The sequence below is a fragment of the Tuber melanosporum genome (assembly GCF_000151645.1).
Source record: "Tuber melanosporum whole genome shotgun sequence assembly, scaffold_11, strain Mel28".
Classification (NCBI taxonomy): Eukaryota; Fungi; Ascomycota; class Pezizomycetes; order Pezizales; family Tuberaceae; genus Tuber; species Tuber melanosporum.
The window spans coordinates 906,337-927,497 of record NW_003298766.1 but is presented as its reverse complement, the minus strand read 5'-3'; the positions used below and the strand labels follow the sequence as shown (position 1 = coordinate 927,497).

Below are 21,161 nucleotides of genomic sequence, written 5' to 3'. Positions count from 1 at the left end.
GATCAAGATCAAACACGGAATATCGGGCGTTAAGCTCAATCAAACCCGCAATCAAAAATCTCTACGGCCCAAAACCCACAATTGACAGATCAGAGCCCAGGCACACGGAGGTCGATGGGGGCCCAGGGGGCAACTCGAACGGGGTTGGACTTATCATACAGGTTTAGACGAAAAATTATTAACAAGACCAGACACACCCTTCCGGATCGCAAAGAGGCCCTGTCCACGGTCCAAATGCAGAAGTGGTCAAAGAGAGAGCTGGTCAGTGGGTAAAAAAAAAAAACTCAATTGCAAACAATAGTAATATTGACACCCAGAGGTAATCTAACAAGAACGATGAATAAACGCCTTCCACCGAATGAGTAACCCACCCCCACGACATCCTGTACAATTAAAAAAGGGAAACACATAACACCTTTTTCCGACCTGCCGTAATGCTCCGAACATAAGAGAGAATGAGAATTCGGAATACAAGGAGGGGGTATCGCTCTATTCCGAATTTGAGGGAAAGGGAAGAAGGGTGATAGGTGCGCCACCCCCCATCACCCGACACCCGCGCTCGAGATTCAGGGCCTCAAGGCCGCGATTATCACCACTCCACTCAAAATGGAGGGATTGACGTTCTGAATCTTGTCGCAGGAAATCGAGCTCGGGGAGCATGCGATGGACCCTGGCTCTCGATTTTTGGGAGCTCACATGAGCTGCCAACGCGTTTTCAAAACGCTGGCCAAGGTTATATCTTTCCACCAGGTCCCGCTTATCCACAGAATTCATGATCGGGGTGCAGGGCACCGTCGGCGGGGTGCTTGGGGTCGAATTGTCGGACATGATGAAGGAAGAATTGGATGATGTGGAGTTGGATCTTGAGGCGCTTGCCTCGAGCTTTGCAGGACAGCATTCAAGCCGGGGAAGAGCGCAAAGAAAGCTTTCGGTGACGACTGCAGCGCCATTTTCCACCCCCTCTATGCCCTCTTCCTCTTCCTCCTCATCATCATCACCGTCATCATCATCGTCCTCCTCCTCCTCCTCATCGTCATCATCGTCATCATCGTCGCTATCCTCCTCGTCCGATTCCTCATCAGAGTGATCAGACTCTTCATCCGAACCATACTCCGAATCCCCAGAACCGTAGCCAAGCCCATCCTCCCCTCCGTCATCCTCGATCTCCCACCATTCTGGGCCATCCTCCACTTCTACTGGTACTTCCACTTTATGACTGCCCACCCGCTCTTTGCAGGGTTCGAAATATCGACGACAGCAGTCTAATTTACACCAGGAGTAAATTTCCTGACCGTCAGGGGTCTTACTTTGTCCAAAAGCAGAGCCACTAGGTTTCACCGCATTATCCTCTCGATTTGAAGGGGTATATTTCCCTTTCCAGCCACGCCAAAGATACCCTTTACCAGTCTTGATCATATGAAAGAATTCCTGGTTGACATCAAATATATGGCCAGCAGCGAGGGACTCGACGGGTTGGACAATTATCTCGGGGAGATGGGTTCTGCCTTTCTCGAATTTCGAATGAATGGCGGCAGACGGGTTCAGGAGAAAAGTTGGGCTCTGTGTAAATATTAGTATATGCGTTGACAATAGGAGGAAATACAAGATCCCTGGCAAGCGAGCCCACTGCGTAGCGAGAATGCCCGTGCAAACGACCAGTCTCATAAAAAGTTGTATGGGCATTCCCGCATCACTGTGCTCTCGCTTTCCCTGGGCTGCACTGTGATCTTACCTTGAAGGCTCCTAGACCGCATTCGGTTATCAACCGTCGATTTAAAAGCAGCATCTTTTCATATTCTACGATATGAATTTGAGGATGTTGGGTCTAGCTACATCAGTGTATGATACAATCAATGGTAGGAGGCATAAAACTTACTATGACGGGACCCAAGGAGTTACAGGCTGGAGCAGCAGGCGCGCCCATCTGCTCAGCAGAAATTGTAGCAGACAAAGCTGCGAAGAAAATGGTTTCTTTGAAACCGTCCATTAGGACAAAAAAAGATGATTTTCCCGCTGGGGGGAATGGTCCAGGGTGGACAAGGGAACGAAGAAAGGTTTCCATCTTGGAAGAAAAAAAAGTTGAGGCTTGAAGACACGAGAAAGAGGTGATCGTATCGGGATTTTTTTTTTTGCAAGAGATAAAATTGCAAGCGCTTCGAACCTGTTGTGTTTGGTGGGTGGAAGAGGGAGAGGGTAGAGAGGAAAGGTTATTTAAATTGGTCGGTGGTGAGGAGCGGGATGGACGTAGGGCTCTTTTTTTCTACACGCGCCGAGTTTTTTGTTTGACGTCGCGATATTGTATTTCGGTGAAATAGAATGCTCCACAGGCCTCAGTGAGGAGAGGTCATAGGGCAAGGGTGGGGCCTAACACAAAACGGGCTGATCGTGACAGAGAACCGCGACGTAAAAGAGTCGTAGCTTCCTTCTTTCAACAATAGACGTGTACCAAGCGGTCGTAATAAAATAGGACCCTCCATGATGGAAAACGGATAAGGGGCCACGATGTCTCGAGAACGAGCCATCAATCTACCGAACAAGAGATGGGGCAACCATGGCTGGAATATTGTGTGGAAAAATAGGGGAAATCTTGTTATCTTCTCTGGGGATGTAGTTCTCTGCTGCACAGTCCATCGAAAAAGTATTTCTTGGTACCGGTAGAGTTGTAAGAGAGGGTTCGTAAAGTTGTAGTAGATTCGATCTGAGGTTGATCGGGGGGCAAACGGAAGAAAGGAGGAGGAGGAGAGGAGAGGCGGAGGAAGAAATGGAGGCATTAAGTCTCGTTTGACTTGGGGCGGAGGTTTCCTGACTGGGCCGATTGAGAACAATGAATTTGAAACTAATTTGTCATGCGGGTATTTTACGGAACGTTCATAGCACTTGTGAGACCCGTCTCCATTGCCTAATCCCGGGAAGACCGGCTGAGGGCAGGATGGGTCAGACTCAGTCCAAAAGCAGGCCACAATGAGTTCTGATCCACTGGACTCAGTTCTAAAAACAGTTATTCTCACCCCGTCCCTGACCTAAATATCCCCTTTCGGAAATTTCTACTTTTTCCTATGATACCTGAATCACATTTTTCACTCCATTTTTCTTCCCACCCCTTCGTCACATGTCCCCTTTTATCCCGATTTTCGTTTCCAAGAGAACGTCTCCTTCTCCGGAAGGTGGGGCAATTCTCCTCACGTCATCAGTACGATAATATAACTGGATTTTACTGGGATGGGCTGAATTGTTCCCTGAACAGCGTGTTCTTCCATACAAAAATTACCCCTCCTTCACCCACAACGAGAAGTTTAACTGGCTGTTGGCGATCGGTTAGTTGAAATATATTATATTAAGATCGGTCATCCTCCTTCAACCACAGTTGTCAATACCAGTACCTCAGATCCATAGGGCAGACTTAAATTTAACTACTCGAGTAAGCCGAACGCACTCGTTTAGTTTCTTATCCTCTATGATGCTGTGCTCGAGCAAACTGCTACCCTGAAGTTTAAGCTAACCTGCACCAGGGTCCGCCAGTCAGGCCGACTATGTAAGCACGTAGATTGTCCGCTTTTCTATTTGTCAGCTAGTTTTAACCTTCAGCCTACTTGTCACGTGCCTTACAGGTGTTTTAAAAGCGCGTTGATTGTTACAAGTATCGACGCCAGAAGTACCAGTACCCAAGTATCTATCAAGGGAATTGTAGGTATTGAGAAGGGCTCACATCTCATGCATTGCCAAGGGTCTGGGTATGAATCTCAGGAACAGCCCCTTTAGCCCCATTAAATGTTTCACCTATCGCACACATTGCAAGGAAAATACTGTAACCAAGTTGTCCCTTGTAAAGTACTAGTACTAATCGTGCCACGGTTGTGGCTTTGCAGCCACAACCCCCCGGCTGCTCACTTGCTCGCAACCTGGGGCACTCTTCCAGAGTGCCTGCCAGCTCAACATGACTTTACAGCTCAACACAACTTGTGGCTCAACAGAACTTTTTTGTGGCTAAACAGAACTTTTTTTGTGGCTCAACTAAACTTCACAATTCCACCACAGATACAAATTATTCTAATTTACACTTATTTTCCCCAATCTAACCAGTTTTTTAATACCTATAACAATTTGTTTTAATATTTTCTTCTTATAGGCTAAAACCTTTAGCCTATTTTTAACCTTTAATTTCATCTCATTAAGTAGAGGTTTGCGCTCCTCATGCTCCAACCGCTTCTTTGCATTCCAAGCTTTTTTTCAGCTATTTCTCTGCTTTCTCTATTTCTGCATCCTCTTGGCTTTTTGCTATCTGACGAGCTTGTGATGGATAAATGACCCTACCCTTTTGCACCTGCCATTGACTCTGTCCCTACTGTCTTACAGATCTTGCATATTCTGCTGTCCTAGTATGCTCCATGTACTCTATTGCCAGTGCACCTGACTGTGCTTGTACCAATCCACCTTGCAAAACTAATTTCAATTTTTTCTGAAATGTTGGTGACAAGTCTTGAGCATCAAGTTGTAATTCCTCTCCCATGTGCTTCAAGCTTCAGATAGTAACGGGAATAGTTGTGGATGATATTCGTGGAGGTGTAACGGGTTGCTGCAGAAGTGAAACTGCTTCACGTAACTTGGATATCACAATACTTGGATTGAATGGAATAAGTCCAGTTGCCTTAAAGGCAGATTTAATTGTAGAAGGTTTGAAGGTTTGTTGTCGGATAGAATCTATTGTGTCTAGAAATTCTATCTTGTCAAACTCTCCACAGCCAGTACGGGTTGCAGCTTCTACTGCTTCACTATGATAATGTTTATATGACTAAAAAACCACAACATCAAGAGGTTGGAGAAGATGACTGGTATGAGGAGGTAGGTAGAAGACAACAATCTTATGGCTATTATCGCAATTGAGGAACTGCTTAGTACAATGAGAGCCAAATCCATCTAAAAGTAATAGCCGATAGTTGGCTACTTTTCGTTGCAGAGAAAAGTAGTTGAAATGCTCCAGCCACTGTAGTGACAATGTATCATTGCTGTATCCAGTCTCTGAGGTTCCTATAAGATAATCATCTGGTATACTGGTTGTTGTATACTAGGGCTCCTGATGTATAACTCCTGGAATAATGATTATTGGGGGAAGGACTACTCCATCACCACTGATAGTCTTACAAACGGATATCAGCTCACGGTTTGTGGAGCTTCCAAGGTATGACTGTTGTGATAGGTCCCACGTAATTATCCACTGGTCCCGGCCTATACCAATTCTGAAGCCTGTTTCATCAAAATTGTAGCAGTCTTGGTTCTCAATACTGTAACCGGTACAGGTACTCAGTTATTGGTTTTGTTTTATGTTTTGTTTTATGTATCGCTTTGATACTTGGTTTGTTTTAAGTATCGTTTGATACTTGGTTTTGTTTTATGTTTTGTTTTAAGTATCGCTTTGATACTTAATTAGTTTTACCAAAGTGTATCAATTAATACCTTTGATTAGTTTCGTTCATGCTAGACATGAACAGATTTGTGTATTTAAAGACCGCCTGTTTCTACGATAGAAAAGGCAGACTTCGACAGACAGTATTTCAATATACTTGGTTGAACGGTTACTCTTTGTTTCTCAGTACACGCTCGAAGTCTCCTTTAGTTCTCAGCTCTTGCCTCCTCTCTGGAAGAGCAGGCCACCTGCCAACTATTGTATCTATAACCGAAAACGTGATTAGCACCTTGCTAACACGTTACATTTTTTTAACCTCAGCAAGGGGTTAAGAACCTGTCCCCGGATTTAGGCCTGATCAACCTATCGATATCCACCTCAGAACGCTAGCGGAGAGAAGCAGCAGAATTACGGCACATTCGGCTTCGTCTCAAATCCAAGATAGAGTCTTTGACAACCAGGGGTGGGAAGCAAATCCCATGACAAGACCTTACAAGAAACAAACAATCCCGGCGCTCTGCTAAAGAGCCGGGAGAACCCGCAAACACGGAAGACACACAACCTCCAGGAGAATTTCCTTCTACCCCAGTGAAGAAGCTATCCTTTGAACCTCCAATCAACCCTAAATATAGTAGCGAATCAGACATGGCTAGTACAGGAGGAGGACCTTCAGGAGGAGGACCTTCTGGAGGAGGAAAATCTTGTGCTCAAGAAGAGGAAGCACCCACAGCTTTTGAACCTCCTAAGTTCAAACTCCACCTCCCAGCAAAATTTACAGGTGAAGGAAAAGACCTCAAACCCGAAGCCTTTAACCAATGGGTGACAGAACTCTCACACTATCTCCTCCTGCAAGGGAAAGATGTGGAAGACCCTACAACTGGACTTTACATTCGATCATTCTGCGAAGGAAAAGCAACCGATGCATACCACCAATGCTATAAGGATTACAGTGGAAATGTAAGATTGAGAGAATCTACAGTCCTTGATTACTTGAAAGGCCGATTCCAATCCTCTATCACCAATGACCTCCTATACAACAAATTTAACCAGCTCCAGCAAGTTAATGGAACGTATGTCAACAGAATTACAGACGTAGCCACGGACCTACTGATGTATAAGGACTGAATGAAGATAGGAAGCATTTTCAATTACATCCTTAAGTGACGATTCTATGATACTATGCACCCTACCCTCCGACGAGAAGTAGAACCACTCGAGGAAGACAATGATGATATTGCAATAATAATTGTAAGAGCAGAGAGAAAGGACGCCATCCTCCATGAGACCAAGGCATACAAAACACAGACATCCTCTAGCAGGAATGGTCAACCATGATACAAACCCTCTATCAACTCTAAAGAAGACACACCACGGGTTTTCAAGAAGAAAACCAAACCCTCCAAAGAATCGAGAGGGCAGAAAGGAGAATGTTTTGAATGCGGAAAAACAGGACACATGGCAAAAAACTGCCCTACTAAGAAAAGGACAGGAAAGGCGATTAAACAAGAGGCATCGGCCAACAATATTGAGAGCGATAGTGATAATACCCAATCCAGCGAATATGAGGAAATCCATATTGGGTATATCGATGTGGAATGCAACAGTGTCCGACCTCCGGCTACATTTAAAGCACACACCACCCTGAAAGGAACTATTCTGATCAATGGTAAGAAGGCTTAAGTCCTATTTGACACTGGCGCAATTGGAAGAGACATGATCAGCAATGCCTTTGTCTCTGTCCATGGACTCCCTACCCGAAACCTTAACCAACCCATACCAGTTAATATAGCAGTAAAAGGGTCACGATCAACAAGCCATAAAACCTGTAGCGCAACTATCCGACTTCGTTCCACCATCCTATCCTCCCAGGAGATGCTAGTTGGAAACCTAGCCAAATACAATGCCCTCATAAGAATGCTATTCCTGAACCGCCACGAAACTATAATCAGGTGTGGGGAATCAACCATTGATTTCTAAGATCAGAAGGTCAGAGTCTCATGCAAGCCAACAAGCGGAGAGTACCGAGCCGCAGTCTGTGAAGCAACTGCCCAACGCCTATTAGATGAATACTCTGATGTTTTCCCTGATCAGATTCCTGAAGAACTACCGCCTATGAGAGAAGTGAACCATCACATCCGCCTCCGAGACCCCTCTAATCTTAAGAACCAACCTACCTACTCTATACCTGACACATACAAAGACCCACTATGTGACTGGATCAACTAACAACAAAGAAGAGGAGTCATCTACCGGGCAGAAGCCCCAGGTGCCGCTCCTATGTTGGTCCAACCCAAAGTAGATGGCAAAAGAATACGCCCCTTGGTTGACCTTAAACTAGAGAATGAAAACACGGTTATGGACAGCTCCGCTATCCCAAACCAAACCCAGATCCTGAATGCAGTTGGACGGGCTAGATTCCGAAGCAAGATTGACCTAAGTGATGCCTACTTCCAAACAAGGCTAGATCCAGAATCCGAACGCTACAACAGTTTCAAAACACCCTTCGGAAGTTTCATTAGCCGAGATATGTTGCAAGGTGATATGAATGCGCCCGCTACCTTTATGCGAATTATGGAAAACCTCCAAAGCGAATACCTCCACCATTTTGTTTGGGTCTATATTGATGATATTCTAATATTCTCGAACACCAAAATAGAACATGCCTCCTATATAGGTTTGGTTTGTACCAAACTAAGGGACAGATTAATTCTACACTAGCAGAAACGTAAATCAATGTCTATTTGCCGATGAGCTCGATATCCTGGGACATGTTATAAATGACAAAGGAATACATGCAGCCCCTGGAAAAATATCCTGTTTAACGGAATGGACAACACCCCAGAATCAAAAAGAACTCATGCGATTCCTGGGACTAGTCAATTATATTGCCCAATTCCTACCACACCATACTACTGTGACAGCACCGCTCATAGACCTTACTGGCAATGCAGAATTTGTCTAGACCCACACTCATAACCAAGCCTTTACCAACATCAAGGAATTGATTAAAAACGCCAATGTTATACGACCTATTGACTACAGCAAATCAGAACCCATATGGCTGATTAGTGATGCATCGGATGTTGAAGTTGGAGCATGGGTTGGACAAGGATCCTCCCATGAAACGGCAAGACCGGCGGCATTACACAGTAGGAAGTTCACCATTTCACAGATGAACTATGGAATAACAGACAAGGAAGCCCTTGCTGTGATTGATGCTCTCACCGCTTTCAACCACATCTTGTTAGGCAATACCTTCATTATTGTTACCGACCACCAACCCCTCACTAATCTTAAAACAGAAAAAGTACCTGGAAGAACAAGAACAAGATGGATAGGCAAGATCAGCAAATACGATGCAAAAATCATCTACACCCCTAGAAGAACAAACTATTTAGCTGATGCTCTCTCTCGCCTATATGAGAACCAAGAACTTACAGACCCTCCTCTTGTTCATGACCACACAAGACAAAGTGAAGACAGCCCCGACGACACCTCCTATGAACAAGAACTATCGATGGTTACCGCCAGCTCTGCCGCTTCCTCCAATCCTTTCTCTTACACCATGTACAGAGCTGCCAGAACTGAACGAGGAAAAGACATTGATGACGAATAGAAAGATGACTACACCCTCCGCAGTACACTTCCTCATGAACTTGAACAAAGCAGACTCTACTAGTCCCACTGTTATTATAATACCGGCCCCTTTCACCAGACGGAAATTAAATTTGACAACAGATACCAGCGACCGTATTATATGCCTGCTCACGATTCCAAAAACACCAGCCTTGACACTACAGAAGAAGCAGATGAGATGATCAATGATGATGGATCGACTCGACCTCCCCATACCTTTAATCCTGTTCCAACATGGCACCAAGGCCTTGAAGAACTCGAAGAAGCAGCAGCCTACGTGGATGCAATAGCTTACCTACAACCCGCACAGTCAGGCCCGCCATCCTCTCCTCCCATAATCGATTCACGACCACTATACAGTGGACCTTTACGAGTATATAACCATGAGACCATTGTTTCAGTTATAGCCCCAACGATCCGAGAACATCACTGACAACTCTATGAAACCTTTGAAGAAGAAGAGGAAGCCCCTATCCTGCCAACGAGAGGATCTCTCATTGAGGATGACCGAGATGTTAGATCAACTACGGAAGAATTAACCTCCTCTTTCCGAAGTCAGATGATAGCAGGGTACCGCCATGATCCGATTTACTTCAAAGCAATGGATAGCTCCAGACATGGAGACCTTGCCCCATACAACATATCCAACGGAATGGTCTATACCAGCACCCGTTATGGTGAACATTGCATATATATCCCAAAAGGCCATATGTTTAATGGATTGACCATTAGGGAATATGTCATTACCGAAATCCACAACAAAGGACACCATAGTGCGGACCGCAACCTCTGATATGCCTCAGAATATGTTTATTGGCCTGAAATGCGAAAGGACTTCCGCAATTTCTTCAAACAATGTGAACTCTGTCAAGCAAATAAGGAGCGAACACAACTACTTGAAGGAAAAGCGCAGACCCTCCAACTACCATGTGAAATATTCGAATCCTATGCGATCGATTTCGCTGGACCATTCAATAAATTCGCAGGATATGATACCATCTTGGTAGATGTGGATCGCTTTTCTGGATATACATGGCTCATACCAATGAAGGTTACCGATTTCTCCAAAGACACCTGGAATAACCTCCAATGATATCTATTTACCCCCCATGGGTACCCCTTGTCTATTGTCAGTGATGCTGATCCCCGTTTCACCGCCAGATTCTGGAAGCAAACCTTGACCTCCCTCGGAATAAACCACATTATGGGTGCCCCTGGACACTATGAGACTAATGGCCAAGCAGAATGAAAAATCCACAAAGTTAAAGCCGGAATCAGGAACATGATCAATGAACGACAAACCAACTGGGAATCAGCCCTTGTTGAACTGGCCGCATATATCAATGCCGGACTTTCAGACACCTTAGGAATGTCCCCATACAAGGCAATCTTCGGCGGTCAATACCCCCTCTCTTACTTACAACTCTTTTTAAGAACTCCTCAGTCCCTGCCTCTGATGACCACCTAAACCGCCATCAAGCAATTCGGAATCATGCTTTCCAAGCTGTTAAAGCTGCCCGATTCCGAAGTACCACCACTCCTCAGAAGCGATGATGTAATCATGTCCCTATTCTACCAGGTGATATACTCATGGTACATGGAAACATGTTTATTACCAATATTGGTCGCAGCAAGAAATTACAACCCCGATGGCGAGGACATTTCAAGGTCTTATCTTTTGACAAGCATACAGAAAACTACACTGTCCAGATGGATGGATGCATGTACCGCCATAATACTGGAGTCTTCCTCGCTTCTGCTGTCAAACGATTCTACCCAAATGACCACTCCAAGTTCCCTGGAAGATCCCACTCACGACATGTGCCTATTATCATTGATAAGAAAGATGAATGGGAAGTTGAAGAAATCCGAAACCACTGCCTGTGGCATGGAAACGATCAGTTCCTCGTCAAATGGAAAGGATACTCAACGAGCGAAAATAGCTGGGAACCACTAGAAGGACTCGAGCATGCTATGGATATGATGAACGAATGGTGGAAAGACAACATGCCAAACAAATCTCTCCCCCCGACGATAAATTACGTCACCATGTGCTGGACACCTACAATGCCAGAGACTGAGCGATGGCATGCGGAACTCAAAACTAGGGACGGGTTTTGGGCACCATACTTCAAGTCGGAATTTGAAAGCAGTGATGAGGAAAATCAAGCTATGGAGCAGGCTCTCGACAACCTTATCTGATCACCATTCACTATCCGAATACCATAACGATGTCAGACTATGTGGAACTCAATGTCATGCTTCGACAACAGATAGTTGAACTGTTGTTGAACCGCGATGTTATTCAACTTGAAGACTATTTCAAAATCCTCTGGATAGACTACTGTCCTGATTGTGATCACGCTTGGGTTGATGTACAGTGCAAATCTGGTATTCGTGACTACTGTGACCAGCATTTCTCTGAGTCTAAATGTTTTCTTAGGATTTCTTCTTTTCCCTGGTGTGACACTTATGATGAACAGTTCATAGCCGAAACTGAAGCCTTTAGTTTCTCAGACTCCACTTTTGATGATTATTAGTTTTGTTTGTTAAACAGTTGTTTTGTTTTGGGGAATGTAACCGGTACAGGTACTCGGTTATTGGTTTTATTTTACGTTTTGTTTTATGTATCGCTTTGATACTTGGTTTTGTTTTATGTTTTGTTTTAAGTATCGCTTTGATACTTAATTAGTTTTACCAAATGTAACCGGTACGGGTACTTGGTTATTGATTTTGTTTTATGTTTTGTTTTAAGTATCGCTTTGATACTTGGTTTGTTTTAAGTATCGTTTGATACTTGGTTTTGTTTTATGTTTTGTTTTAAGTATCGCTTTGATACTTGGTTTGTTTTAAGTATCGTTTGATACTTGGTTTTGTTTTATGTTTTGTTTTAAGTATCGCTTTGATACTTGGTTTGTTTTAAGTATCGTTTGATACTTGGTTTTGTTTTATGTTTTGTTTTAAGTATCGCTTTGATACTTGGTTTGTTTTAAGTATTGTTTGATACTTGGTTTTGTTTTATGTTTTGTTTTAAGTATCGCTTTGATACTTGGTTTGTTTTAAGTATTGTTTGATACTTGGTTTTGTTTTATGTTTTGTTTTAAGTATCGCTTTGATACTTGGTTTGTTTTAAGTATCGTTTGATACTTGGTTTTGTTTTATGTTTTGTTTTAAGTATCGCTTTGATACTTGGTTTGTATTTAAGTATTGTTTGATACTTGGTTTTGTTTTATGTTTTGTTTTAAGTATCGCTTTGATACTTAAAGAGTTTTACCAAAGAGTATCAATTGATACCCTTGATTAGTTTCGTTCATGACAGACATGAACAGATTTGTGTATTTAAAGACCGCCTGTTTCTACGATAGAAAAGGCCGACTTCGACAGACAGTATTTCAATATACTTGGTTGAACGGTTACTTCTTTGTTTCTCAGTACGCCCTCGAAGCCTCCTTTAGTTCTCAGCTCTCGCCTCCTCTCTGGAAGAGCAGGCCACCTGCCAACTATCGTATCTATTATCGATAACGTGATTAGCACCTTGCGAACACGTTACATTTTTTTAACCTCAGCAAGTGGTTAAGAACCTGTCCCCGGATTTAGGCCTGATCAACCTATCGGTATCCACCTCAGAACGCTAGCGGAGAGAAGCGGCAGAATTTCAGTATATTCGGCTTCATCTCAAACCCAAGATAGAGTCTTTAACGACCAGAAGTGGGAAGCAAATCCCACGGCAAGACCTTACTAGGAAGAAGCAACCCCGGCGCTCTGCTAAAGAGCCCGGCGATCCGGCAAACACGGAAGATACACAACCTCCAGGAGACTTCCCTTCTACTCCAGCAAAGAAGCCTTCCTTCGAACTCCCAAACGACCCCGAATCTAGCAGCGATTCAGATATGGCTAGCACAGGAGGTGGGCCTTCTGGAGGAGGGAAATCTCGGGCAAAACCTGAAGAAGAGGAGGTACCCGCAGTATTTGAACCCCCTAAGTTTAAACTTCACCTCCCAGCGAAATTCACAGGCGAAGTGAAAGACCTCAAACCTGAAGCTTTTGAACGATGGGCCACAGAACTCTCACACTTCCTACTCTTACAAGGAAAAGATGTGGAAGACCCTACAACCGGACTTATCATTGGATCATTCTGTGAAGGAAAGGCAACCGACGCATACCACCAATGCTATAAGGACTTCGGCGGGAATGTAAGATTAAGAGGATCTACAGTTCTCGATTACTTGAAAGGACGATTCCAATCCTCTATAACCAACGACCTCCTATACAACAAATTTAACCAGCTCCAGCAAGTTAACGGAACACATGTCAAGCGAATCACCGATGTGGCCACGGACCTAATAATGTATAAGGATCGAATGGAGAGAGGAAGTATCTCCAAATACATCCTGAAGCGACGATTCTACGACACTATGCACCCTACCCTCCGGGGAGAGGTAGAACCACTCGAGGAAGACGGCGATGATATTGCAGTAATAATTGCTAGAGCAGAACGAAAGGACGCCATTCTCCATGAGACCAAGGCCTACAAAACACAGACATCCTCTAATAGGAACAGCCAGCCACGACACAAAGCCTCCAGCAACTCTGAAGACGATACCCCTCGAGTTTTCAAGAAGAAAAAATTCTCCAAAGAATCGAGACGGCAAAAGGGAGAATGCTTTGAATGTGGAAAGACAGGACACATGGCAAAGAACTGTCCTGCGAAGAAAGGAAAAGGAAAGGCTATAAAAAAGGAGGCGTCGGCCAACAATATTGAAAGCGATTACGCTCCATCCAGTGAATATGAAGAGATCCACATTGGGTACATCGATGTGGAATGCAACAGTGTTCGACCTCCAGCTACATTCAAAACACACACTGCTCTAGAAGGAAAAATCCTGATCAATGGCAAAAAGGCTCAAGTCCTATTCGACACTGGTGCAATCGGAAGAGATATGATCAGTAACGCCTTTGTCTCTGTCCATGGACTCCCTACCCGAGACCTTAACCAACCCATACCAGTCAATATGGCAGTAAAAGGATCACGATCCACAAGCCATAAAACCTGTAGTGCGACCATTCGACTTGGTTCTGCAGTCCTACCCCCCCAGGAAATGCTGGTTGGAAATTTAGCCAAATACGATGCCCTAATAGGCATGCCCTTCCTGAATCGTCACAAAGCTATAATCAGGTGTGGGGAATCAACTATCGATTTCCCAGATCAGAAGGTCCGAGTCTCATGCAAGCCAACAAGCGGAGAATACCGAGCTGCAGTCTGTGAAACAACTGCCCTACGACTATTGGATGAGTATTCTGATGTTTTCCCTGACCAAATACCCGAAGAACTACCACCTATGAGAGAAGTGAATCACCACATCCGCCTCCGAGACCCTTCCAATCTCAAGAACCAACCCACCTACTCTATTCCTGATGCATACAAAAGCCCACTTTGTGATTGGATCAACCAACAACAAAGAAGAGGAGTCATCTACCGGGCAGAAGCCCCTGGTGCCGCTCCTATGTTTGTTCAACCCAAAGCAGATGGCAAAAGAATCCACCCCTTGGTTGATCTCAAACTACGGAATGAAAATACGGTTATGGACAGCTCCGCTATCCCAAACCAAACCCAGATACTAAATGCAGTTGGACGGGCTAGATTCCGAAGTAAGATTGACCTAAGCGATGCCTACTTCCAAACAAGGTTAGACCCAGAAAGCGAACGATACAACAGTTTCAAAACACCCTTCGGAAGTTTCATTAGCCGAGTTATGTTACAAGGTGATATGAATGCGCCTGCCACCTTTATGCGAATTATGGAAAACCTCCTAAGCGAATACCTCCACCATTTCGTTTGGGTCTACATTGATGATATTCTCATTTTCTCGAACACCATAACAGAACACGCCTACCATATATGTTTGGTTTGTACCAAACTTAGGGAAGCTAAATTTTATGCTAGCAGAAACAAATCAATCCTATTTGCCGATAAACTCGATATCCTAGGACATGTTATAGATAATGAAGGAATACACGCAGCCCCAGGAAAAATAGCCTGTTTAACGGAATGGTCAACACCCCAGAATCAAAAAGAACTCATGCGATTCCTAGGACTAGTCAACTACATCTCCCAGTTCCTCCCACACCACGCCACTGTGACAGCGCCGCTCACAGACCTTACCGGCAACGCAGAATTTGCCTGGACCCACACTCATGACCAAGCCTTTACCAACATCAAGGATTTGATTAAAAATGCCAACGTTATTCAACCTATCGACTATAGTAAACCAGAACCGATATGGTTGATTACTGATGCATCGGATGTTGGAGTTGGAGCATGGGTTGGGCAAGGAGCCTCCCATGAAACGGCCAGGCCGGCGGCATTACACAGCAGAAAGTTCACCAACTCACAAATGAACTATGGAACAACAGACAAGGAAGCCCTTGCTGTGATTGATGCTCTCGCCGCTTTCAATCACATCTTGATGGGCAATACCTTCACTATTGTTACCGACCACCAACCGCTCACTAATCTTAAAACAGAAAAGATACCGGGAAGAAGAAGAACAAGATGGATAGGCGAGATCAGCAAATACGATGCAAAAATCATCTATACCCCTGGAAGAACGAACTATTTAGCCGATGCTCTCTCTCGCCTATACGAGAATCAAGACCTTGCAAACCCTCCCCTTGTTCACGACCACACAAGACAAAGCGAGGACAGCCCTGACGACACCTCCTATGAACAAGAACCGTCAATGGCTACCGCCAGCTCTGCCGCTCCCTCCAATCCTTTCTCTTACACCATGTACAGTGCTGCCGGAACAGAACGAGGAAAGGACATTGATGAAGAATGGAAAGACAATTGCACGCTCCGTAGCACACCTCCTCACGAACTTGAACAAAGCAGAACCCACTGGTCCCACTGTTATCACAACACCTGCCCTTTTCACCAAACTGAGATCAAGTTCGGCAACAGATACCAGCGACCGTACTATATGCCTGCTGATGATTCCAAAGACACCAGCTTCGATACCGCAGAAGGAGAAGAAGAAAGGATCGATGGAAATGAGTCAACCCAATACCCTCATGTCCTTAATCCTGCTCCAACGCGATACCAAGGCCTTGAAGAACTCGAACAAGCAGCAGCCTACGTGGATGCAATGTCGTTTTTACAACCCCCACAGTCAGCCCCGCCATCCTCTCCTCCCATGATCGATTCACGACCACTATATGGTGGACCCTTACGAGTATACAACAATGAAACCATTGTCTCGGTCATACCCCCTACTATTCCCGAGCATCGGCGTCAAATCTACGAAACCTTTGAGGAACAGGAAGCCCCTATCGAACCAACAAGAGGATCCCTAATCGAGGATGAACGAGATGTTAGATCAACCACAGAAGAATTAACCTCCTCTTTCCGAAGCCAAATGATAGCAGGATACCGCCATGACCCGATTTACTTCAAAGCCATGGATGCCTCCAGGCATGGAGACCTCGCCCCCTACAACATATCCAATGGAATGGTCTTTACCAGCACCTGTTATGGAGAACATTGCCTATACGTACCAAAAGGCCATATGTTCAACCGAATGACGATTAGAGAATATGTCATATCCGAGATTCACAACAAAGGACACCATAGTGCAGATCGCAACCTCCAATATGCCTCAGAATATGTCTACTGGCCTGAAATGCGAAAGGACTTCCGCGATTTTGTCAGGCAATGCGAACTCTGCCAGGCAAATAAGGAGCGAACACAACTTCCTGAAGGAAAAGCTCAGTCCCTCCAACTACCATGTGAAATATTTGAATCCTATGCCATCGATTTCGCAGGACCATTCAACAAGTCCGCCGGATATGACACCATATTGGTAGCTGTGGATCGATTCTCTGGATACACCTTGTTAATACCAATGAAGGTTACCGACTCTTCCAAAGACACCTGGAATAACCTACAACGACACTTATTTACCCCCCACGGGTTCCCCTTATCTATTGTCAGTAATGCTGATCCCCGCTTTACCGCCAGATTCTGGAAGCAAACTCTAACCTCTCTCGGAATAAACCACATTATGGCTGCCCCAGGACACCATGAGACTAATGGCCAAGTAGAACGAAAAATCCGCGAGGTCAAGACCAGGATTAGGAACATGATCAATGAACGACAAACCAACTGGGAACCAGCCCTATTTGAACTAGCCGCATATATCAATGCCGGACTTTCAGATACCCTGGGAATGTCACCATATAAGGCAGTCTTTGGCCGCCAATACCCTCTCCTACCTACAACTCTATTCAAGAACTCCTCAGTCCCTGCCTCCGATGACCATCTAAACCGCCACCAATCAATTCGCAACGATGCCTTCCAAGCTGTTAAGGCTGCCCGATTCCGAAGCACCACTACTGCTCAGAAACGACGGCGCAAACATGTTCCCATCTCACCAGGAGACATGCTCATGGTACACGGTAACATGTTTATTACCAATGTCAGACGCAGCAAGAAACTACAACCCCGATGGCGAGGACCCTTCAAAGTCATATCCTTTGACGAGCATACAGAGAATTACACTGTCCAGATGGATGGACGCATGTACCGCCGCAATACTGCAGTCTTCCATGCCTCAGCTGTCAAACGATTCCATCCCAATGACGACTCCAAGTTTCCTGGAAGAACCCACTCTCGGCCTGCACCTATCATCATCGAGAAAAAGGATGAATGGGAAGTTGAATGAAATCAGAGACCATCGCCTTTGGCATGGAAATGATCAATTCCTAGTCAAATGGAAAGGATATCCGACGAGCGAAAACAGTTGGGAACCAATGGAAAGACTTGAGCACGCTATGGATATGGTAAACGGATGGTGGAAAGACAACATGCCAAATGAATCCCTCCCCCCAACAATCAATTATATCACCATGTGCTGGACACCTACAATACCAGAAACTGAGCGATGGCAGGCAGAACTCGAAACTAGAGATGGATTTTGGGCACCACACTTTGAGTCAGAGTTCAAAAGTAGCGATGAGGAGAATCAAGCTATGGAGCAGGCTCTCGACAGCTTTATCTAGTCACCAATCACCATCCGAATACCATAACGATGTCAAACTATGTGGAGCTCAATGTGAGGCAGCGACAACAGGTTGTTGGACTGTTGTTGAACCGCGATGCTATCCAACTTGAAGACTACTTCGAAATCCTCTGGATTGACTACTGTCCTGATTGTGATCATGCTTGGATTGACGTACAGCACGAATCTGGTATTCGTGACTACTGTGATTTAGATTTCTTCGAGTCTAAGTGTTTCCTTAGAGTTTCCTCTTGTCCTTGGTGTGATACCTATGATGAAGAGTTTTTGGCGGAAACTGAAGCCATGAGTTTCTCGGAATCTGCCTTTGATGATTATTAGGTTTTGTTTGTTTAAACAGTTGTTTTGTTTTGGGGAATGTAACCGGTACGGGTACTTGGTTATTGATTTTGTTTTATGTTTTGTTTTAAGTATCGCTTTGATACTTGGTTTGTTTTAAGTATCGTTTGATACTTGGTTTTGTTTTATGTTTTGTTTTAAGTATCGCTTTGATACTTGGTTTTGTTTTATGTTTTGTTTTAAGTATCGCTTTGATACTTGGTTTGTTTTAAGTATCGTTTGATACTTGGTTTTGTTTTATGTTTTGTTTTAAGTATCGCTTTGATACTTAAAGAGTTTTACCAAAGAGTATCAATTGATACCCTTGATTAGTTTCGTTCATGCTAGACATGAACAGATTTGTGTATTTAAAGACCGCCTGTTTCTATGATAGAAAAGGCAGACTTCGACAGACAGTATTTCAATATACTTGGTTGAACGGTTACTTCTTTGTTCCTCAGTACGCCCTCGAAGCCTCCTTTAGTTCTCAGCTCTCGCCTCCTCTCTGGAAGAGCAGGCTACCTGCCAACTATCGTATCTATTATCGATAACGTGATTAGCACCTTGCGAACACGTTACACCAAAGGTATCGATTGATACCTTTGATTAGTTTTGTTCATGCAAGACATGAACAGATTTGTGTATTTAAAGACCGCCTGTTTCTACGATAGAAAAGGCAGACTTCGAGAGACAGTATTTCAATATACTTGGTTGAATGGTTACTCTTTGTTTCTCAGTACACCCTCGAAGCCTCCTTTAGTTCTCAGCTCTCGCCTCCTCTCTGGAAGAGCAGGCCACCTGCCAACTATCGTATCTATAACCAAAAACGTGATTAGCACCTTGTGAATACATTACAAATACTGTACTTCTCGTGAATAGTGTGATATCACTGGAACCAATCTTTGATCTCATCAGGTTGATGAGCATTTTTTCTGTTCATATCAAGAGTGCGTTGTTTTTGAGTCGAATACTCTGGATGACGGATCATGAAGTGCCTAGCCCAGTGGTCTCCAACCGTAGGAAATGAACCATGACCTGTATGGGAATACTGCAAAATAGCATTTGCGCAACCAGAAACCATTGGGAGGTGAGCACTTGTTCCTATTGCGTCCAAGCGGTCTAGGTATTAACACACTGCCAGTTCTTAGTCTTCAGACAATTTCCTGTTAGTTGCTTCTCTATCCTGTTTTGATGGAACTCCATGCCACTGGGCTTGAAGTCTGGATTCTGTAATTTCATACTGGCGGGCAAGTGCTGCAAGATTCGGTTTCTCATGCTCTATACCTTCAGGAGAGGCAATTGCAGCTTGAATTCAGATCTCGGTATCTTCGCAAGGCTCCACCCATTGACTAGGAAGCATAATAGTAGCTGGTAGTAGCGCCATGATGGTGATTATATCGGGGAAATTGGTATTGAGAGGATAGGCTCTAGGTGACTTTGAACAGATTGGCAGTAATTGTAGAAAGAATATATTGAAAGATTGTTTGAAAATCAAATTGGTAAGTACTGGACAATTGTAGCAGTCAAGCTTTAACTTTAATACATCTATATATAAAATAGAATACTGTATACAATGGGTTTTAAATAGAATTGTAAGAAATGGAGATTCATTGAAGTTCAATGGTAAAGATCAATAGGAATATAAAATCCTATTGAGCAATAGAGCTCCATTATACTTCAAAGTCATATTCAGCTATAAGATTGCACTGTGCTACCTCAATAGCTTGAACTGCAATAATATGTTAAGCTCTAAACAAATGATAATCTACTAGTATAATGCTACCTATAGATACTATGTGAAAATTATGTTAGCTAATAAAGTTTCTTTATACTGTCATTCACCTTGAGCCACAAACAAATTTTAAGCCACAAAAAAGTTCTGTTTAGCCACAAAAAAGTTCTGTTGAGCCATAAAGATTTGTGTTGAGCCACAAGTTGTGTTGAGCTGTAAAGTCATGTTGAGCTGGCAGGCACTCTGGAAGAGTGCCCCAGGTTGCGAGCAAGCGAGCAGCCGGGGGGTTGTGGCTGCAAAGCCACAACCGTGGCACGATTATGCGAAACCCGAGCAAGGAGGGTCAAAGGTTGTGGAGTAGCCTGGGGCGCTGGATGTGAGCATGGACAGGATCCCAAAATAACCTGGACTTGATTCAGAATTTCGTTGAGAATCACGATCCACCAATATTGATCGTACCGGAACCAGTATTCATCCGAGCCCTCGAGGGCCGGGTTGAGCGCGGCGAACCTCCTGCCATATGTGTCCGCGTCTGAGACACAGGTTACCTGTGATACTGTGGCGACTTTTGTTACTCAAAATCCGGAGATGTGCAAACTTCAGACCATATCTAATGTTTGGTACCTACGGTACCAGTACAGTACATGATCCTACCCACGCCCATTATCACCGAAGAACTGCCGAAGCACCGTAGTGCCTTTGCCGTCTCTGTCATGTGCCCTGCTTGGAGCGCCAACTATTGTATGATGGAATTTTCCGAACTGCGTTTGCCAGACTGCGGTTTTTAGTCTAAGGTAGGCATTGTTAGCCAAACGCCTTGGAGGACTTTTGCTGCATAGAGAGAGGCAAGGGCCGGAATCGTGTCGGAGACTATATCGGTTCGGGGAGGTAAACTTATGCCGGGATCGCACATAAGGGGAGGTATCATAGGGTATGTTTTTTTTAGTGCTAACTCAAACGCAGTTAAATCGCCTCAGTTTGACAGAGGCCTCAGTTAGCC

At 44.3% G+C, this 21,161-nt stretch overlaps 1 protein-coding gene; it reads right to left on the bottom strand.

Annotated features, from left to right (window-relative positions):
* Positions 1-280: 280 nt before the first annotated feature.
* GSTUM_00004352001 (uncharacterized protein) lies at positions 281-2,737 on the bottom strand. XM_002835574.2 has 3 exons: positions 1,877-2,737; positions 1,733-1,825; positions 281-1,560 (listed from the first exon to the last, which is right to left on the bottom strand). The coding sequence occupies exons 1-3, from the start codon at positions 1,985-1,987 to the stop codon at positions 490-492; spliced, it is 1,275 nt and encodes a 424-aa protein (XP_002835620.1). The 5' UTR covers positions 1,988-2,737; the 3' UTR covers positions 281-489.
* Positions 2,738-21,161: the final 18,424 nt, after the last annotated feature.